Genomic DNA, 17,505 nt, shown 5'->3' on the forward strand with positions numbered 1-17,505 from the left:
ACACGCAGGTTGAAATATCAAAACAAACTCTGAACCAATTATATTAATTTGGGGACAGGTCAAAAAGCATTAAACATTTATGGCAATTTAGCTAGCTTGCTTGCAGTTGSTAGCTAATTTGTCTTGGGATATAAACGTTGAGTTGTTATTTTACCAGAAACGCACAAGGTCCTCTACTTGACAATTAATCCACACATAAAACGGTCAACCGAATCGTTTCTAGTCATCTCTCCTCCTTCCAGGCTTTTTCTTCTTTGGACTTTATATGGTGATTGGCATCTAACTTTCATAGTTACCATGACAAGTGACCRAACTCAGTTCATCTTTCAATCACCCACGTGGGTATAACCAATGAGGAGATGGCACGTGGGTATCTGCTTCTATAAACCAATGAGGAGATGGGAGAGGCAGGACTTGCACCGCATTCAGTGTCACAAATAGAACTGACTTCTATTTTAGCGCTTGGCAACGCAAAGCTCGTTGGCACGACGCGAGCAGTGTGGTCAGCATGTTAACTCTTTTCCTAACCTTAACCTAATTCTCCTAACCTGCCATGATAAAGTAACTTTGTCATAGCAGTATTGAAGTTGTGTRAAAATAGTGTTTTTCTTGACGGATTCTTGCCATTTCACTGGCAACGAGAATTTGTTCACGAGACGAGAGATTACTACTCACTAACAACATGAACAGTGTTTGAATGTGTTCTGATTTGTCATGTTGTTTGCCAGGACATGTTCCCTGCTATTCTTGTATTAACTTAATCTACTGTACAAATGGCAAACAGAGAGAGATATCAATTGAATCTGCACAATTTTGTACGTTTTTACAGGACTATTATTGGAGAATTTATATTTAGAGAGACGAGATCACTGCAGATTGTAATGAGGAGAAATGTATTCTTATAAGAAATAAACCATCAACACTGCTCCTCACCACTCTCAGCACAGAGGACACTTTCCTGGAAACTAGAAACAGCATGATAAGAGGGACACAAAGTGCAGAGCCCTAGTCAAAAGTAGTGAACTACAAAGGGAATAGGTTGCCATTTGGGACACAAGCARTGTTAACTCTAATAAGACTATATAAATGCACATGGTCTGAAATCGATGCTCTTCATTATAATGCTAATAGAGAGCCTGTAGGGCAGACTGGGTATCTGGATTAGGGTTGCAATTTGTTTTTCAATAAATTCCCTGGATTTCCAGAATTAGGACGGAATAAACTGGAAATCCTGAATCTTTCAACCATGATTTCTTGGAAACCAGTGAATTTCTTTATTGCAAAATATTTKCAACCTTAATCTGAATTATATTAATCATATGAGGTGTGCTGATGACATACTTCCTGCCCTGATTAGTTGCAGTAGTTAGTAGGCCATATTAGTAGGCCTAATAATCCTAATAATCTGTATCTAGGTGTTTGTTTGAGACAATGGAGAACAGGCTCTTTTGATATGTGTACATTTCCGGCACTGAAAGCATTCTTTCTCAGGTTTTCAAGGATGTTTGTCTAGACATGGTGTTACAGAGAAGCATTTCAGGAAGGTGTGGACTTTGTTAAAATTAACAGTATATGCCCTTACAGTTTACCATGGCCTTTAGTCAGTTGGAGCTTCATCATACATTGAACTGTATGATGTTGGCATCACTTCTGTATTCTCTGTAATTCTTTCTTCATAGAGAAATGGATATTACAATTTTACATGCAGCACAACACAACATACTTAGACATCAATGATGAGATACTGCACAGTATGTGGTGAATCAATGGTAGTTGTTGAAGGGTTGAAGCCTGTATAATCTCTTGTGGACAGATCTGACCAAACTAGGCAATATTTTAGTTCTGGGTTAATCGAGAGTAAAGCCTATATAAAGTTAAGATTCATCTGAGTCAAACGGAAGGGACATTTTCATCAGATAGCAAGCCTCCAGTAACTGTGCATTGATGGTGACATGTCTATTATGTCTCATTTTTGTATTTGTTTACATTAGTAGGCAAGGCAGGTAGGCTAGGGGCCCTAAGCAACAATTATTTAGACATTGTTTGAGCATATGCAGCAACAAGATAGAAGGGTGTGTGTGCATGGAATGAATGCTACCATTTAGAGACTGCAAAAAACTATCCATCTGGAACATGTCTTGAACTGCGCTTTGAATGCCACGTTTGATTTATTTTCTCACACTGTTGCTCAACAGCATTGCTTCATTACTCAACTCTTTGAACGATTGTACTTCCTGTAATAAAAGCTACATCGTCCGGCATAACACAGGTCTGGTTAGCAATAGATAGTGGTCATGTCATAAACAGCGCGCCCACGTGACCATACCCGAACTGTGGCAATATGAAGGAGAGCAGTTAACTTCGACTATCGATTACAACTATTGATTTACAACTTTCCGAAGTTTTCCCTATTGTGGAACGTCTTATCATCTCCCAAGGAAATGTTAGAGTTTGTTTTACCTTTGTTGTTTGGCTTTTTGGCACTCTACTTAATCAGCGTGCGGTTCAGCAGAACAAGGCAAGTGGTGGATGAATTCCGAGTTTATTTGAAGTTTGTGGTGTTCGCGTTAYTGTTTAGGAATATAACTTTCGCCTAAACACTTTGAGCTGATAGTTGTTCAAGGTCCTTAAAACCACAACAATTATTTGTATAGCGTTCATGCAGGAGATTATTTGCACAAAGGTTACCAAACTGTTGTGTAAGAACATGAAGAAGATTGCCTCAATTAAATAGATACGACTGTCTTTCGTACAGCTTATCCTAGATGGTTGTTTCTTGAGTTTTAGCTACATTGTTACAACTTTTTTTTATATAACTAAYAACTAGTGTAACTATAGCCAACAATTTATAACGTGCAACTTCATGTGAAAAGTTGTGACAATGTTGTAACAATGTAGCAACCATAAATGTGACGTGTACAAATTTGCTGAAATGAAATGCGTTATTTTAGGAATTATAAAACCTGCATTGGCCAACGGCCAGATAGGTGAGAGATGTTTTCCCAATTAGACCGAAGATTTACATTGTTAAAAATACTATGACAGTGTAGCCTATGTATGCCACTGAGTGTAGCTATATCCAAACAAACAGTCCTTTACCTTTTCTTCAGTGTTGTTTGCTCTTAGAACATAGTTTTCATAATCTTAAATACCTTTATTACTTCCCCTTGATAAGATAGTAGGATGCAGTTAATGAATGTCTTGTTAAGTTCCATTTGCTGCTGTTACTGCGAGTTCATGGGACTGCAAACCCTGTGTTCGTCCCAAATGGCACCCTAGCCCCTATAGTGCACTATTTTTGACCAGAGCCGTGCAATAGCCGTGTCAAAAGTATTGCACTATAAACGGAATAGGGTGCCATTTTGGGCTGCAAACCTACTGTGTTCTCTGTGAGAAGTAGGTCAGCCACAAACACAGTCTCTAAAGGAATTTCCTTCAGCATTGTTTGCAATGGCTGGTGAACTCCCAGAGAGGCAGTCACTGAGGTTCAGACCTGGTGGGTTCAAATACTATTTGAAATCTTTTGAATTCTTTGAGCTTTTGCTCTAGAGTCTAGACTGCCTGTAGTGCCAGATGGTGGGGTTTACMGTTTTGGAACTATTCTATTGGTTAAATTGTGCCAGACAAGCTCAATCAAGCGCAGATAAAGTATTTMAAATTATTTCAAATAGTATTTGAACCCAGGTCTGCTGAGTATAGTCATCATCCCCAGTGTTCCCCACCCCACCACGCTCTTCTTATCTATGCAAAAGGGAAGTACCTTGCTGTTGATGATCTTGTGTAAGAGGAACATTGTCACGTTCCTGACCTTATTTYCTYTGTTCAGTATTGTTTAGTTGGTCAGGACGTGAGCTGGGTGGGCATTCTATGTTATGTGTTTCTATGTTGGGTTCATTTGTTTGGCCTAATATGGTTCTCAATCAGGGGCAGGTGTTTGTCATTGTCTCTGATTGGGAACCATATTAAGGTTGACTGTTTTCACTGTTTGTTTGTGGGTGATTGTTGCCGTGTCTGTGTTTGTTCGCCACACGGTACTGTTTCGTTCGTTTGTTCCTGTTCGTGCGTTCATGTTTTATGTGTTCTCAAGTTCAGGTCTGTTCACGTCGTTTTGGTTGTTTTGTATTTTGTCAGTGTTCTGTTTTGTTGGATCATCATTAAAATTCAGCATCATGAACATTTACCACGCTGCGCCTTGGTCCTCCTCTCTTCCACCTAACGACGAGCGTTACAAACATGTTATGGATTGCATTTTGTTGCCCCTGCAAGCTGATTGCAACATTACTTAGTAACGGGTTGCAACTTCCTAGCAAATGGGGCCTCAACAGTAAAGGTAAATGGGATTCCATATTCTACATACAGTATCATCTTATTTTGTTTAATGTGAAGTATAACAAATGACAGGTCTAATTGATAAACACTCATTGCTGCAGTGTGGGCATCTGTTGTTATATTGTTACTGACGCATGGGGCCCTTATTCTGATGCTGTCCTCTCCAAATGTGCTCACTGCTGGCAGACACTATCAGCCTCCCTGATTGCTTCTGACAAGTGGCTGGCAGGCAGGCGGCAGTGTGGACTAGGTGGGGGCACAAGCACAACAACAAGCAAGCCTGGGCTGAGACTTGTCAGTTTGAGGCCTCACAAATAGCAGATAGTCTCTCATGACCAGCTCTCTCCACACACTAGCAGGAGAAATGGAATATTATCCCTTGGATGGATAAGCACACACATGAGTTAGTTTAGCACTGACATTGCACAGATTAGTATTGTTTTGTTGATTCTCATGCATTATTTTGTGACACAGGACACTGTGCTCTGTGCTGCACCACGTCAGCTCTAGATACAGTATTTTCCTGCATAAGACGTTATGTGTTTTGTGTTTCCAAAAACAAATACAGGACAGGAATGATGTTGAAATCTATGGTAACAGTTAGCCTATGTATTCGTTTTCAATGACACAATACTTTGTAGTATACTGCACCATACAGTGCTGCCTCTATTTTATCAGTATAATGACCCACTGACATTGTGTGTCTATAGGGCAAATATGGGAGAAGATGAGGGGTAACATTGTGCCCCTAACTCAGCTACTGTATGCTAAAAGTCTTGTGTACACACCCTGTGGCTTTAGACTATAGAAGCAAATGTCTCGCCAGCTCAACCTCGAACTGGTCAAATAAACCCTGATTGGTAACCATATCCTTAAGCTTCAAAAATCATTGAACAAATATTTGATAATAGCTTTCTGAATCTGCTCAGTTTGTATTACAGTTTTCTGTCCACTACTGCAAGATTATCCACAAAAAAGGAGAGAGGATGTTCTTTGCTTAGCGTTTGAGTGGRGTTAATATAATTTAAGGGGTGTCCAGTGTGTGTCTGTCATGTAATGTAACGCACATACACACCAACACACACTCACAGCCCACTCTGCTGTCCCATGTTGTAAAGGCATTGAACCACTGGTCACTTCCCATTTCACACTGTGTATTGTTGTGGAAATTCAGTACTGAGAGAGACTTGGTCATTTCTTCAAACAATCATTTTTATTTAATATCGATTTATTATTGCAATAATGAAACCGTCGACCCCACACTCTGAAGTGCGTTGCCGAGTGCTTAACTGATAAGGAAAAAGCAGATGTTATATAGGACCTAAACATGCTTAGTCAGACTGGTTTCAACTCCCATAAGCCACCTTGGTTATCTATACAGGATGGTGTTTTACCCACAACCYGGCTTAGTTTGTCTATGGAWTGCCAGCTTTTAGGTTTTTATCAATCAAGTCATTGTCAGGTCATGCTATCTCTAGCAAAACCCATTTTCCTTGACTCTACGCCCAGACTAACTGCAGGAAGCTAGAGTGGAAACCATCTCTTTAACAGTTGCCAGATCAAGCTTCAAAAGACTCCTCTCAGTTAACTCAGAAAGGGAGCGAGAGAGTCCTAAGAACCTTATTCTATTTCATAAAACAACCATTTGGTGCCCTTTCCCACCTGAACAAAAGGACCACCTATGTGAGAATACTATTCATTGATAGCATTCAACACCATAGTGCCCTCAAAGCYCATCAATAAGCTAAGGACCCTGKGACTAAAYACCTCCCTCTGCAACTGGATCCTGGACTGATCCTGATGGGCTGCCCCCAGGTGGTAAGGGTAGTTAACAACACATCCGCCACGCTGATCCTCAACACAGGGCCCCTCATGATTGTGGACTACAGGAAAAGGAGGACCGAGCACGCCCCCATTCTCATCGACAGGGCTGTAGTGGAGCAGGTTGAAAGCTTCAAGTTCCTTGGTGTCCACATCACCAACAAACTACCATGGTCCAAGCAAGAGGGCACGGTAAAACCTATTCCCCCTCAGGAGACTGAAAAGATTTGGCATGGGTCYTCAGATCCTCAAAAGGTTCTACAGCTGCACCATCGAGAGCATCCTGACTGGTTGTATSACTGCCTGTTACGGCAACTGCTCGGTCTCTGACCGCAAGGCACTACAAAGGGTAGTGCRTAYGGCCCAGTACATCACTGGGGCCAAGCTTCCTGTCATCCAGGACCTCTATACCAGGCGGTGTCAGAGGAAGGCCCTAAAAATTGTCAAAGACTCCAGCCACCCTAGTCATAGACTTTCTCTCTTCTACTGCATGGCAAGCAGTACCGGAGCACTAAGTCTAGGTCCAAGAGGCTTCTAAACAGCTTCTACCCCCAAGCCACAAGACTCCTGAACATCTAATCAAATGGCTACCCAGACTATTTGCACCCCCCCCCCCCTTTTTTTTTGAATGCCGCTGCTACTCTCTGTTATTATCTATGCATAGTCACTTTAATAACTCTACCTAGATGTACATATTACCTCAATTACATTGACTCTGTACCGGTACCCCTTGTATATAGTCTCGTTATTGTTATTTTGTTGCTCTTTAACTACTTGTTACTTTTATTTCTTATTCATATTTTTTAAACTGCATTGTTGGTTAGGGGCTTGTAAGYAAGCATTTCACTGTAAGGTCTACTGCTGTTGTATTCGGCACATGTGACTAATACAATTTGATTTGATAAATATAACATAATCTTGTAATCCTGCTACACAGTATTTAAATACTCTATCCCTGACATAGCTTATTCTAATATATCTACTACTGTACATTKTATTTTAKTTACACTGTTTATTCACACTTCATATTTATTTATATACTGGATTCTTGACATAGCTCAAACTAATATATGTACTGCTGTACATGTCATTCTTAGTTCATCTTGTGTAAATTCCCCCGGTGTACATATGTATAGATTGCATTTTGATACTGCTAGAGTGCTATTGGGGTTGTTCATTGGATTTGCCCGCCGTTCTTGATTTCTTGCCATTTTTTCTGTGTGTTTTTTTGTACATTTGACATTTGACATTTGACTGCATTGTTAGGAGCTAGTAACATAAACATTGCCCTGCACCGCTATAACACCTGCTAACTGTGTATGTGACCAATTAAACTTTGATTTGATGTGTTCTGAAGGACCTGTGTGTTGTGTGATAGTGTGTGGTGTGGTGTGTGTGTGTGGTGTGTGTGTGTGTGTGTGTGTGTGTGTGTGTGTGTGTGTGTGTGTGTGTGTGTGTGTGTGTGTGTTGTGTGTGTGGTGTGTTGTGAGAACAGAGCAGTAGTTATGTACAGTGTTACATTTCCCTGGGAAAATAACAAGTCCTACTCTTCCTGTAATCACTAAGCGATTATATTGCTATGCAGGACTCCCATGTTGCCTTCTTTGTAATTGTCTTCCATCTGTATTCACTTAAGGGTTAGGGTTGCAAAATTGCGGGAACCTTAAAAAAAATCACTGGTTTTCCCGAAATCCCAGTTGGAGGTTTCCTGGAATCAGGGGGGAATAAGCAGGRAATCTGGCATCATCCAACCAGGATTTYTGGAAAACCACAGAATTTGTAATAATTTCGCAACCCTACAGCTATTTATAGCTGTTTGAGTTGGATACAATTTGTAAGGGAGTGATTCATGCTCTGTCATCAAATTTTGTCTGAGATGATGCTCTGTGTTATAATCTCAACTCGGCACAGCCAGAAGAGGACTGGCCACCCCTCAGAGCCTGGTTCCTCTCTAGGTTTCTTCCTAGGTTCCTGCCTTTCTAGGGAGTTTTTCCTAGCCACCGTGCTTCTACATCTGTATTGCTTGCTGTTTGTTGTTTTAGGCTGGGTTTCTGTATAGCACTTTGTGACATCGGCTGATGTAAAAAGGGCTTTATAAATACATTTGATTGATTGTGTCGTGTCTTTGTGCTCAATTCTCGGTCTTTAAATTCTTCCTTTAAGCCTTGCCACCCAGCATCTGCTGTATTTGTCTGTTACACTGTATATGTGTTAAAAGAGAATAGATGTTGGGGATAGCTGATACGAGTCCAGCTTGAAGGTTTGGGAGACGCTCAATCACATGCCTACGCCTTGTTTCTGTTGCCAGTTCCTTTGTCCATAAGATCTCATTTATATTGTATCTGAAACCAATAGATCAATGCTTTATCTCTTATTTCGCCTGAAAGATTTTGGATGCATATATTTGTTGATGATATGACATGTTGTTTATATCTTTTATAGGAGAGATGGGGAGCCTCCACTTGTAAATGGTTGGATTCCATTCCTTGGGAAGGCTTTGGAGTTTCGAAAGAATGCACATGGATTTCTTGCAGAACATAAGGAGCAACATGGAGATGTATTTACTGTGCTGATTGCTGGTGAGGGATACTAATGAYTTATTATAGATTTTAAAATATTGTAGTTCTAAAAAAAAGCAAATTTATGTTACTGAAATGGTTGACAAAATCTATCTTTTCTATTGCGCTTATTACTAATGCTTATTACTTATGGCATAATGCTCTTTTAAAACAGTAAAGTTTTACACAGTACACGTGTTTCTTGTCTATTGAAATACAATCCTGTCCTCGTATTTCCACAGGTAAATACATGACGTTTATAATGAACCCGTTGCTGTATCCGTATGTCATCAAACATGGCAAACAGCTGGACTTCCATGAGTTTTCTGACCAAGTGGCCCCCGTGACGTTCGGCTACCCCCCTGTCAGGAGCGGCAAGTTCCCCGGAATGGACGAGCACATCCAGAGGTCCTTCCGCCTTCTGCAGGGCGACAACCTCGATAACCTGACAGAGAGCATGATGGGAAATCTCATGCTTGTGTTCCATAAAGACTACCTGGATGGGGAGAGCGAGTGGAGGACTGAAAGTATGTACCAGTTCTGCAATTCGGTCATGTTTGAGGCTACATTCCTGACCATGTATGGCAAGCCTGCCCACACCAAYAGACACAGCGGAATGGTGACGCTCCGACAGGACTTTGTCAAGTTCGACAACATGTTCCCCCTCCTCATCGCCAGGATCCCCATCTCTTTGCTGGGAGGAACCAAGACCATCCGGGATAAACTCATCAACTACTTCCACCCTCAGAGGATGTCTACATGGTCCAACACGTCTGGGTTCATAAAGGAAAGAGCAGCACTGTTTGAACAGTATGACTGCATGGGAGACGTAGATAAAGCAGGTATACACAGCCRATATACTGTAGTACCTAGGCTTATTTATATGTTTCTGTGATGTACTTTACCTTACTTCCTACATTTGAATATGTTAATCCATCTCGGTAATATGCCTTGCCACCGTGATATATAGGCCTAAGGCCGAGACAATAAGAAGACATAATGGCAGAACAAATTTAACCACAACTTTGTTTCATCACAAAACCGGAGAGCAACATCTATCCGGTGAAGTCCACAAAACATATTACATGTAACAAACAGTTACATGACCTACAGCATRGTCCAGCAAGTTAATGTTTCCGACATTTTCAGACTACTAAACAACTATTGATTTAGAACCAGGGAGAGTTACCGCAAGTTTCAAAGAAACAGGCGCTGTCTTCACTATTCCAGAAGCATTTCGACTACAACATTTCAACATCATCTATTCACGTATAATTAGTCTAATACAGTGACTACTAAAAGTTGGTAAAAAAAAATGTTTTAGTCCAATCGACGTAAGCTTAATATCATATGGCTGTCCGTGGCACTAATTTCGGATGTGGCTGTCCCATGGCACTGATTTCTCTGTGTGTGTGTGTGTGTGTGTGTTCAGTTATCCCCCTTTCCCTTTCCCTTTCAAGTAGAAAAAACATGTTGACTTACCCTACTGGTAGAAAAACGCCAATACCATCCTCGTCTTTCATGTTGTTTAAACGGTCTATGACTCGTACAGTATACGCTCTTAGTTTTTGTTGTACTAGGCTGCCTGGCTAAAATGCTTGTTCGCTAGCCTAACATCMTTTCATAGGCAACGAGGCGCCAGGCCAGCTTGTTAACATTAAGCTACTATATCTAGCTACATGTTGAACTTCCATCCTCTCAGACCAGGGGCACAATGTATGAATTTACTGTTGGTTCAGAATCGCCGTTATAATCATTGGCCAGTACGGAGAATTAAGTAAAACCACAAGTCCAAATTCCTATCTATATCCATGGCTAATTTAGGGAAGGGACAATGACATTTTTCTTTTGATGTGATGTGATTGGTGTGAAGAGAAATCCAAACTGGCTTCCCTTTACACTTTTTTTTTGGTACATCAGGACCATTCACAGTTGAGCTCACTCAGTTTACCTCAACGCTGATTGGCTATAATTGTTTTCTTTTTTTATCAAAGGAGGCCAAATGCTTGTTGGCTTCCCTTGCATTCAATGCTAYGGGCGGCAACAATGTCATACTCTTTTTGACCAGAAMGCATCAGATAGATGAGCTACGCATACTGAGACAGAGGGGTGCTGTTTTGATGTTAATTCCAGTGAGATACATTCAGCCTCTTGGGAATTGAAGTAAATTTATGAAACACAGAGAGATGAAAGATACATGATTTTGTATGTTTCTTTGTTTGTTTTTTTGGTAAATGTTTTGGTGAAGCCTGGCATCCCTTGTCATCCATGAATACACAACACTGGTTAAGCTACACTAAAGCTACCCTTAAGAAACATATATTTTACTTAACTGAAATTACTTTGAAAAAGTAGTTCACTTACATCCAAACTTCTTTGTGAAAAATTATCATATGTAAATCTGAAATGTCGTAGACCGCAAATTGCAAGACAGAGCACTTTGGTGGTCATATGTTAACAGAATGTGTAGTTTAGCCTATTAAACACAAAAAAGATGTTCAAGTATGAATTAGGCAGGTCTGCCCAAAATAAAGGAAATTATTGCTGACGTACTGATCCTAGCCCAAGTTCATAGGATTTCACCCCGATCATGAAAATATGTCTGGGAYGGAAAGATCGTGGCGAAATTGTGTAGTGTATACCCGACATTACCCTTAACTTTACCATATACACTTATACCTACACAGTAATAACTGTAGGAACAATATGGTATTACCATGTAGCGGCATCTCTATACACCTACAACATAACGTGCTACTTTGACTTCAACCAGAACCTCCCAAACCTAACTAATAGACTCTCTTCTCTGTACCTGCCACAGCTCATCATTTTGCCATTCTATGGGCATCGGTGGGAAACACAGTTCCAGCCACCTTCTGGGCCATGTATTACCTGTTGACACACCCAGAGGCCCTTGCAGTAGTGCGTGAGGAGATCCATTGTGTCCTGAAGGTCTCAGGACTAGAAGCAGACCACAACCGAGACATCACCTTCACCCGAGAACAGCTGGACAGCCTACTGTATCTTGGTAAGGTTTCATTGTATTCTGCTATATCTGGCTTATCATTCTTGCCTACTTTATCTGGGTAGGTTATAATTGTGGTGTATCGTTGTTAGGTCTGTCTGCGTAGTGTCCAATTTGTCCTCAGCATTTTATGACTGATAGAATGTATAATTGTATTCCTCCTTGATTTGAATAAGTGGTCTTTTTGGCTCAGCCCCAACTAGTACAGACAGATTTCAGTTGTCTATGGTAGAGGCCCTCCAATCCTCTGTATAGCTGACTATGCATACATATATACCCATAGGTCTTCTTATCACACTGCTACTGTATAGTGGCAGGTGTTCTATGTGTGGCTCTGTGTACAATTTAGGGCAAATCGTCCTGTCCCACCCCCAACAAACCAGTGTCTGTGATTGTAGTAATGAAGCCAGTTCAAAAGGATCCCTCCAGACTTTGTACCTGTCACATTAGATCACACTGCTGCACCCACCATGCTGACTGTAGCCTCATCTCTTCTGACAACTGCATGCTCAGGGACAAATGCCACTAGTCTAGGCTGGCTGTGGCTCTCTCTCTCTCTCGCTCTCTCTCTCACACACGCACACACTACTGACAATTTCATCTCCTCAGGGGAAGACAGTCAAATATCCGTTTCACATCTGTTTGTTCTTATAAGTGATAGGGGGTTGGATGAGTCCTTAGTTACATTTTGGAATCTTCTCTCTTTTTTGACCTATATGTCTTGTCTCGGTTAAGATTGTAATGGTTTTAATGAAACACTGCTAGTCAGGATTCCTTGATGGATACATGTGGAAACAAAGCTATGTATGACTTGGTTACTCAGCTTGTGCTTTAGCCATTTTGCTAGAGCAGTTCATATTGCTAACTAATAGCCTTCAAGTCTCCAAGCTTTCTCTTCTGTGTGAGTACATGTATGTAGTGAGTCAGTACTATTGTGGCCACTCAAGGTAAAAAAACCCAAAAAGAACAGATTGGCCAGAATAAAACCCATGGCAATGTTGGTAGCTATAAAACATAAACCCATGGTGTCTAACTGAACTGTTCTGTGTTCTGTTTTCAGAGAGCTCCATAAACGAGAGTCTGCGGCTGTCTTCAGCCTCCATGAACATCCGTGTGGCCCAGGAGGACTTCAGCTTGCGGCTGGAGGGAGAGCGCTCCATCGGAGTGAGGAAAGGAGATATCATCTCCCTGTATCCCCAGAGCATGCACATGGACCCCGAGATCTACGAGAATCCAGAGGTAAAGAAGACCTCAGATTTCTGTGGGCGTTCTAGAGAAGCTGTAGGCTTTCTTCACTGTGTCTAGTCTGGTCTGGGAGTTGTGTATGTTCTACTGTAGTGCCTCCCTCCACCACCCACACCACCTGCTATTTGTGTGTGTGTGTGCATGTGTGTGTGTGTGCATGTGTGTGTGCGTGCATGTGTGTGTGTGTTTGTCCCCAGGTTAGATTAATGAGAAGCATGCATGGACTGTGAGTGATTGAATCCACACACTGGCCTTCAGAAGGTCACAACATGCATGCTAATGTAATCAGGGTGTGATGGGTGATAATCTTGCCATGATCTGTGACTGAACAAAATGGAATCTTTCCTGGAATATGCAATAAACATAAAATATGACCCTTTGTTATATCACCCCTTTGGGGTGAAGGAGYTTTAAAATATAGGAGGTCGAAAATAATAATAGCCTGAGTGCCAGTCTGTGCTATCATGCCAACTCCTTGTCACTCCTTGTCATGCCAAACATGAACTTGGTTTGGCTTGACAATGACATCAATGGAGTTGGCAAGAGCATAAAAAGATCTGGGATCAGGCAAATAATAATAATCCCGAAAATAATGAACTAGAAACATATTATTTATTACCCGTCCAACAGATGTACAAGTTTGACCGATACGTTGAAGACGGAAAAGAAAAGACRGAYTTCTATAAGGACGGCCAGAAGCTGAAGTACTACCGGATGCCATTTGGCTCGGGCTCCACTAAGTGCCCAGGAAGGTACCTTGCTGTGAATGAGATAAAGCAGTTCCTATCTCTGCTGCTGCTTCATTTTGACATGGAGGTTGTGGAGGGGCAGGAGCCGTGTTCCCTGGACTCTAGCCGTGCTGGCCTGGGTATCCTGCTCCCTGCCACAGACGTCCAGATCTACTACAGACCACGTCAGGCCAGAGAGGAAGAGGGGGACCTCTGTATAAAGGAAGAATAAGGGCTAAGCCCCATGCAGCTCATATGCATTTTTACTATTTTCTCATAGGATGCATCCCAAACGGTACCCTATTTATTCCCCACCTAGTGCACTATTTTAGACCAGGGCCCATAGGGTCATAAGTACTGCTCTATATTGGGAATAGGGTGCCATTTGAGACGCACCCATGTATTTGACTATTTTCTCATAGACTGATGTTAACTCTATGGTTATTCACACGAGAAGTTATTGACTTGCTAATTTGTCAATTTGTTATATAGGCAAGCTCCATCTGTGGGTAAGGCTAGTGAATCTGCCAGCTAGGAACCTTTTGTTGTTTTATTCCATAGGACATAATGAGCCAATAATTAGATATAGTTAGCCGTTTTTGCTGTTAAAAACGATTACCATATCTTGTATTAAAATAAAATACAAATGTTTATTATTATGCCTTGCTTATATTATTACATAAGCTGTATCCTACAGTACAGTAGTTGAATACAATAGTTTAACTATTTTACAGGGTAAAGCACAATGTGATCATAGCTTTATGTATTAGATGGTGGGGTCCCTAAACATTTCTGATGACATATTTATTCGTATAATGTTTCAATAACAATAACTGACCATTTAAAGTTATACATTCAAATGTCTTTCCTATTTCAAGACACTAACAGGATACTTACTATTTACTATTCATGAAATCAAATACATTAAAACCTAACCAACCAGTCCTGCACATGGCTGTAATTGTATTCATACATTTTTACCTAAAAGTGACCTATATTCTTTTAATGGGGTCATTGGAGTCTGCAAGGTTATCAACTATGATCAAAGACTAATTGTTTTGTTTGACAACCTCACTGTGGCTTTGACTTGCCGATCCTTGTTTGAGCATATTGTTTTCCTTGCTACTGAAAAAAAACCATTTATGTTTGTTAGGCTATATGGCTCAGTTTTTACATTGTATTTTGGGGAAATTTAAACAAGACAATTAATAACAATCTTAAATTAATGGAAATAAATTGTTGATAAATTGTGACTTTCAGATGTTAAGTGTGGTTGTACATACACGATTTAGAATATAATGCAGAAATATAGACCATAACATCTCTATTATATCACCAATACAATTTATTCATCGAACATCATCGATTCAAACTGAATAAAATTAATAAAGGCCTACATAATGGTCAAATAAATAGACTGGACTTGCATTATAATTTGTTAAAGACAAATTAGCCTCACCATTTYGACCATGTTATGGAGCTGTCATTTCGTTTGGTGTTGCAAAAACAACAGCTATTTCGATACATAATCACCATGAAATATATAACATCATCATATACAGTAAGAATCCATATTTTGGTAATGTGGTTACTTCTCAGTCAGTCACGCTGGTCCCATCAATTCAGTTGTGTGCACGAAGCTTGAAGTCCCCTGTTAGTGTCGTCAGCCACAACTGTTCAAGGTTTATGGTTGAAGTGTTTATTAAAGAGATTTGCATTGCTATGGAAAGGGTCTGGAGTCCCAGCAGAGAACGGGTATCCTGTCTGCTGGTCATAGAGCCCCAATCGGGGTGCACCAGATGTATTCGCCGCGGTAACGCCGGGTCCATGGTTAAGATAAGTGACAAGTCTTCTCATCTCTTCAAGTGCTTGCGCTTGCATGAGGATGTAGTTTTTGGCGAGGAGCAAAGTGGCTATTTTGGATAACTTCCGTACGGACGGGCTGTGCGCGTAGGGGATCACCGACCTCAGTTCATCGAGCGCGTCGTTCAGGTCATGCATCCTCCTCCTCTCACGGGCGTTAATGTTCAGCCGCAGCACTTTCTGCTCTTTGTGTTTCTTACCTGCGTCACATTTGGCCATTGATGCCATGAGCCTTTCCTCGGGAAAAAGCACCATGTCACTCCTGCCAATGCCATCACTGTCATCATCCTGACTCTGCTCCCCACCACTGCTCTCAGCGGCTGCTGCGGCGGCAGCGGTGTGTTTTAAAAATTCCCCGTACTTTACGCACAACGATTCAGATGGGAAGCCAAGTGTTCCCGCCTGAACGCCGGCCATTGTCCCCGGTTGTGAGTGCTCCTGATCAAAACTCATGGATGATTGTCGATCTCTGGGAGAGGGAGACAGTCCTATGCTAGAGCCCGAWCTGAAAGAATCCACCCTTTTGCGCCCAAACGCTGGACCTTTGTGAAGAACTTCTCTCCTACAGAGTTCTGGTGTGCGCAGTCCTGTTAAGTCAGTGGTCCCACCCCCCACTCTTTCTCGACCACTTGTGATTGCCCTGGATTCTGCGCGACACTTTTTTGATGTTACACTTGTCCAGTGACGGTTTAATATGATACAGTACAGTGCGCCCTCGGAGGTTCACCTTCAGGAGATAATAAAACACATTAGGAGAAGCAGGATTATGCTGCAGGCAGTTTTCTACTTGATTAACTCCAGGSAGGAATGAGAGGTTTATTTTATGGACCAAATGGAGAGACAACAACCCATGTGTAATAGGATACATGGTGATGCCATTGACCATCATTAATGTTAATGTGCGGTGAAATGACAGGGATGAAGATAATGATTGCATCCCCTGTCAATCTTTGGTTTCAATCATAAAACCGATCATCAGTTGACTTGTCTACTGTTTTAAATGCATCTTAAAGTTAACTCATTATGGTATTGGGCAGCATAGCACAGGTCTATAGTGGACTGGTCCATAGCAGGCTACTGTGATCTGTGGCCTTCTTCCTGATTTTGTTGCAAATCCTCAAATGAGTGGATATATGATTTCATTATATTTGTCAGATGAGCTCAATTTTGCCCTAACATATTTTTTTTCCCTCCAAGGCCCAAAACAACAGAAAATGTGAACTTTCAAATGACATGGAGAAAATAACATTAAGAAAATAGATATTTCATGCTTCTAATCATGCTTCCAAGTAATATTTGGAAGCATGACGTATATATATTTTTTAGAATGTGATCTTATAATGATATATTATATCAAACTAAATCAACCGGAGAAAGGCAGCATTTAACAAGGAATCCCTCAAGCAGTTCAACTAAACAATTGAATATACAATAAGCTCCTCCCATACTGCAGAGCCCCACAATTATGARACTTCTCAGCTACAGTGGATGGAACATAAAGTCTATAAGAGTCTATTCTTCCTCTATACATGAATCATAATGGCATATTGGTTTAGGAATACTTTACTTATCCTGGCTGCATGCTATTTTGGTACAGTATAGTGCTTGTCATTTCTACATTGTCATTCTCTGAACCTTAGCCTATTATGTATTATAAAACCCCAAAATATAAATTTTTCAGATTGTAAAGGTGAAGAGTCTGTTGACCAGCAGAGTGGACATGTTACTGCCCTTGAAGGAGGACTGGTAACACTCAGCTGTAACTACACTACTAGTAGTACATCTTCTGATCTCTTCTGGTCCATCCAGTTAACTAGGGACTCTCCTTGTACAATACTTCTACTATTAATTTCATAATTTTTTATTTCCTCAATCATATTGCGTGATTATTTTCCTCCTAATACAAATGTGTATTACATTATTTTCCAGAATGCAG

The 17,505-nt window shown here is 40.9% G+C and overlaps 2 protein-coding genes across 2 annotated transcripts; one reads left to right on the plus strand and one right to left on the minus strand.

Moving 5' to 3' along the window:
* Positions 1–2,299: 2,299 nt before the first annotated feature.
* cyp7b1 (cytochrome P450, family 7, subfamily B, polypeptide 1) lies at positions 2,300–14,362 on the plus strand. Its single transcript, XM_023977327.2, has 6 exons — positions 2,300–2,518; positions 8,593–8,729; positions 8,951–9,550; positions 11,530–11,736; positions 12,794–12,972; positions 13,609–14,362. The coding sequence occupies exons 1-6, from the start codon at positions 2,442–2,444 to the stop codon at positions 13,936–13,938; spliced, it is 1,530 nt and encodes a 509-aa protein (XP_023833095.1). The 5' UTR covers positions 2,300–2,441; the 3' UTR covers positions 13,939–14,362.
* Positions 14,363–15,027: 665 nt separating this feature from the next.
* On the minus strand, positions 15,028–16,118 carry LOC111956985 (class E basic helix-loop-helix protein 22-like). The gene has a single exon (XM_024134777.2). It carries the CDS (start codon positions 16,020–16,022, stop codon positions 15,384–15,386), a length of 639 nt encoding a protein of 212 aa, XP_023990545.2. The 5' UTR covers positions 16,023–16,118; the 3' UTR covers positions 15,028–15,383.
* Between the last annotated feature and the right edge of the window lie 1,387 nt (positions 16,119–17,505).

The sequence above is a fragment of the Salvelinus sp. IW2-2015 genome, linkage group LG32 (genome assembly GCF_002910315.2).
Source record: "Salvelinus sp. IW2-2015 linkage group LG32, ASM291031v2, whole genome shotgun sequence".
Classification (NCBI taxonomy): domain Eukaryota; kingdom Metazoa; phylum Chordata; class Actinopteri; order Salmoniformes; family Salmonidae; genus Salvelinus; species Salvelinus sp. IW2-2015.

What these genes read in the sequence shown, in the direction of transcription:
- LOC111956985 (XM_024134777.2), bottom strand. Translation starts at nt 16,022, where the DNA reads ATGAGTTTTGATCAGGAGCACTCACAACCGGGGACAATGGCCGGCGTT.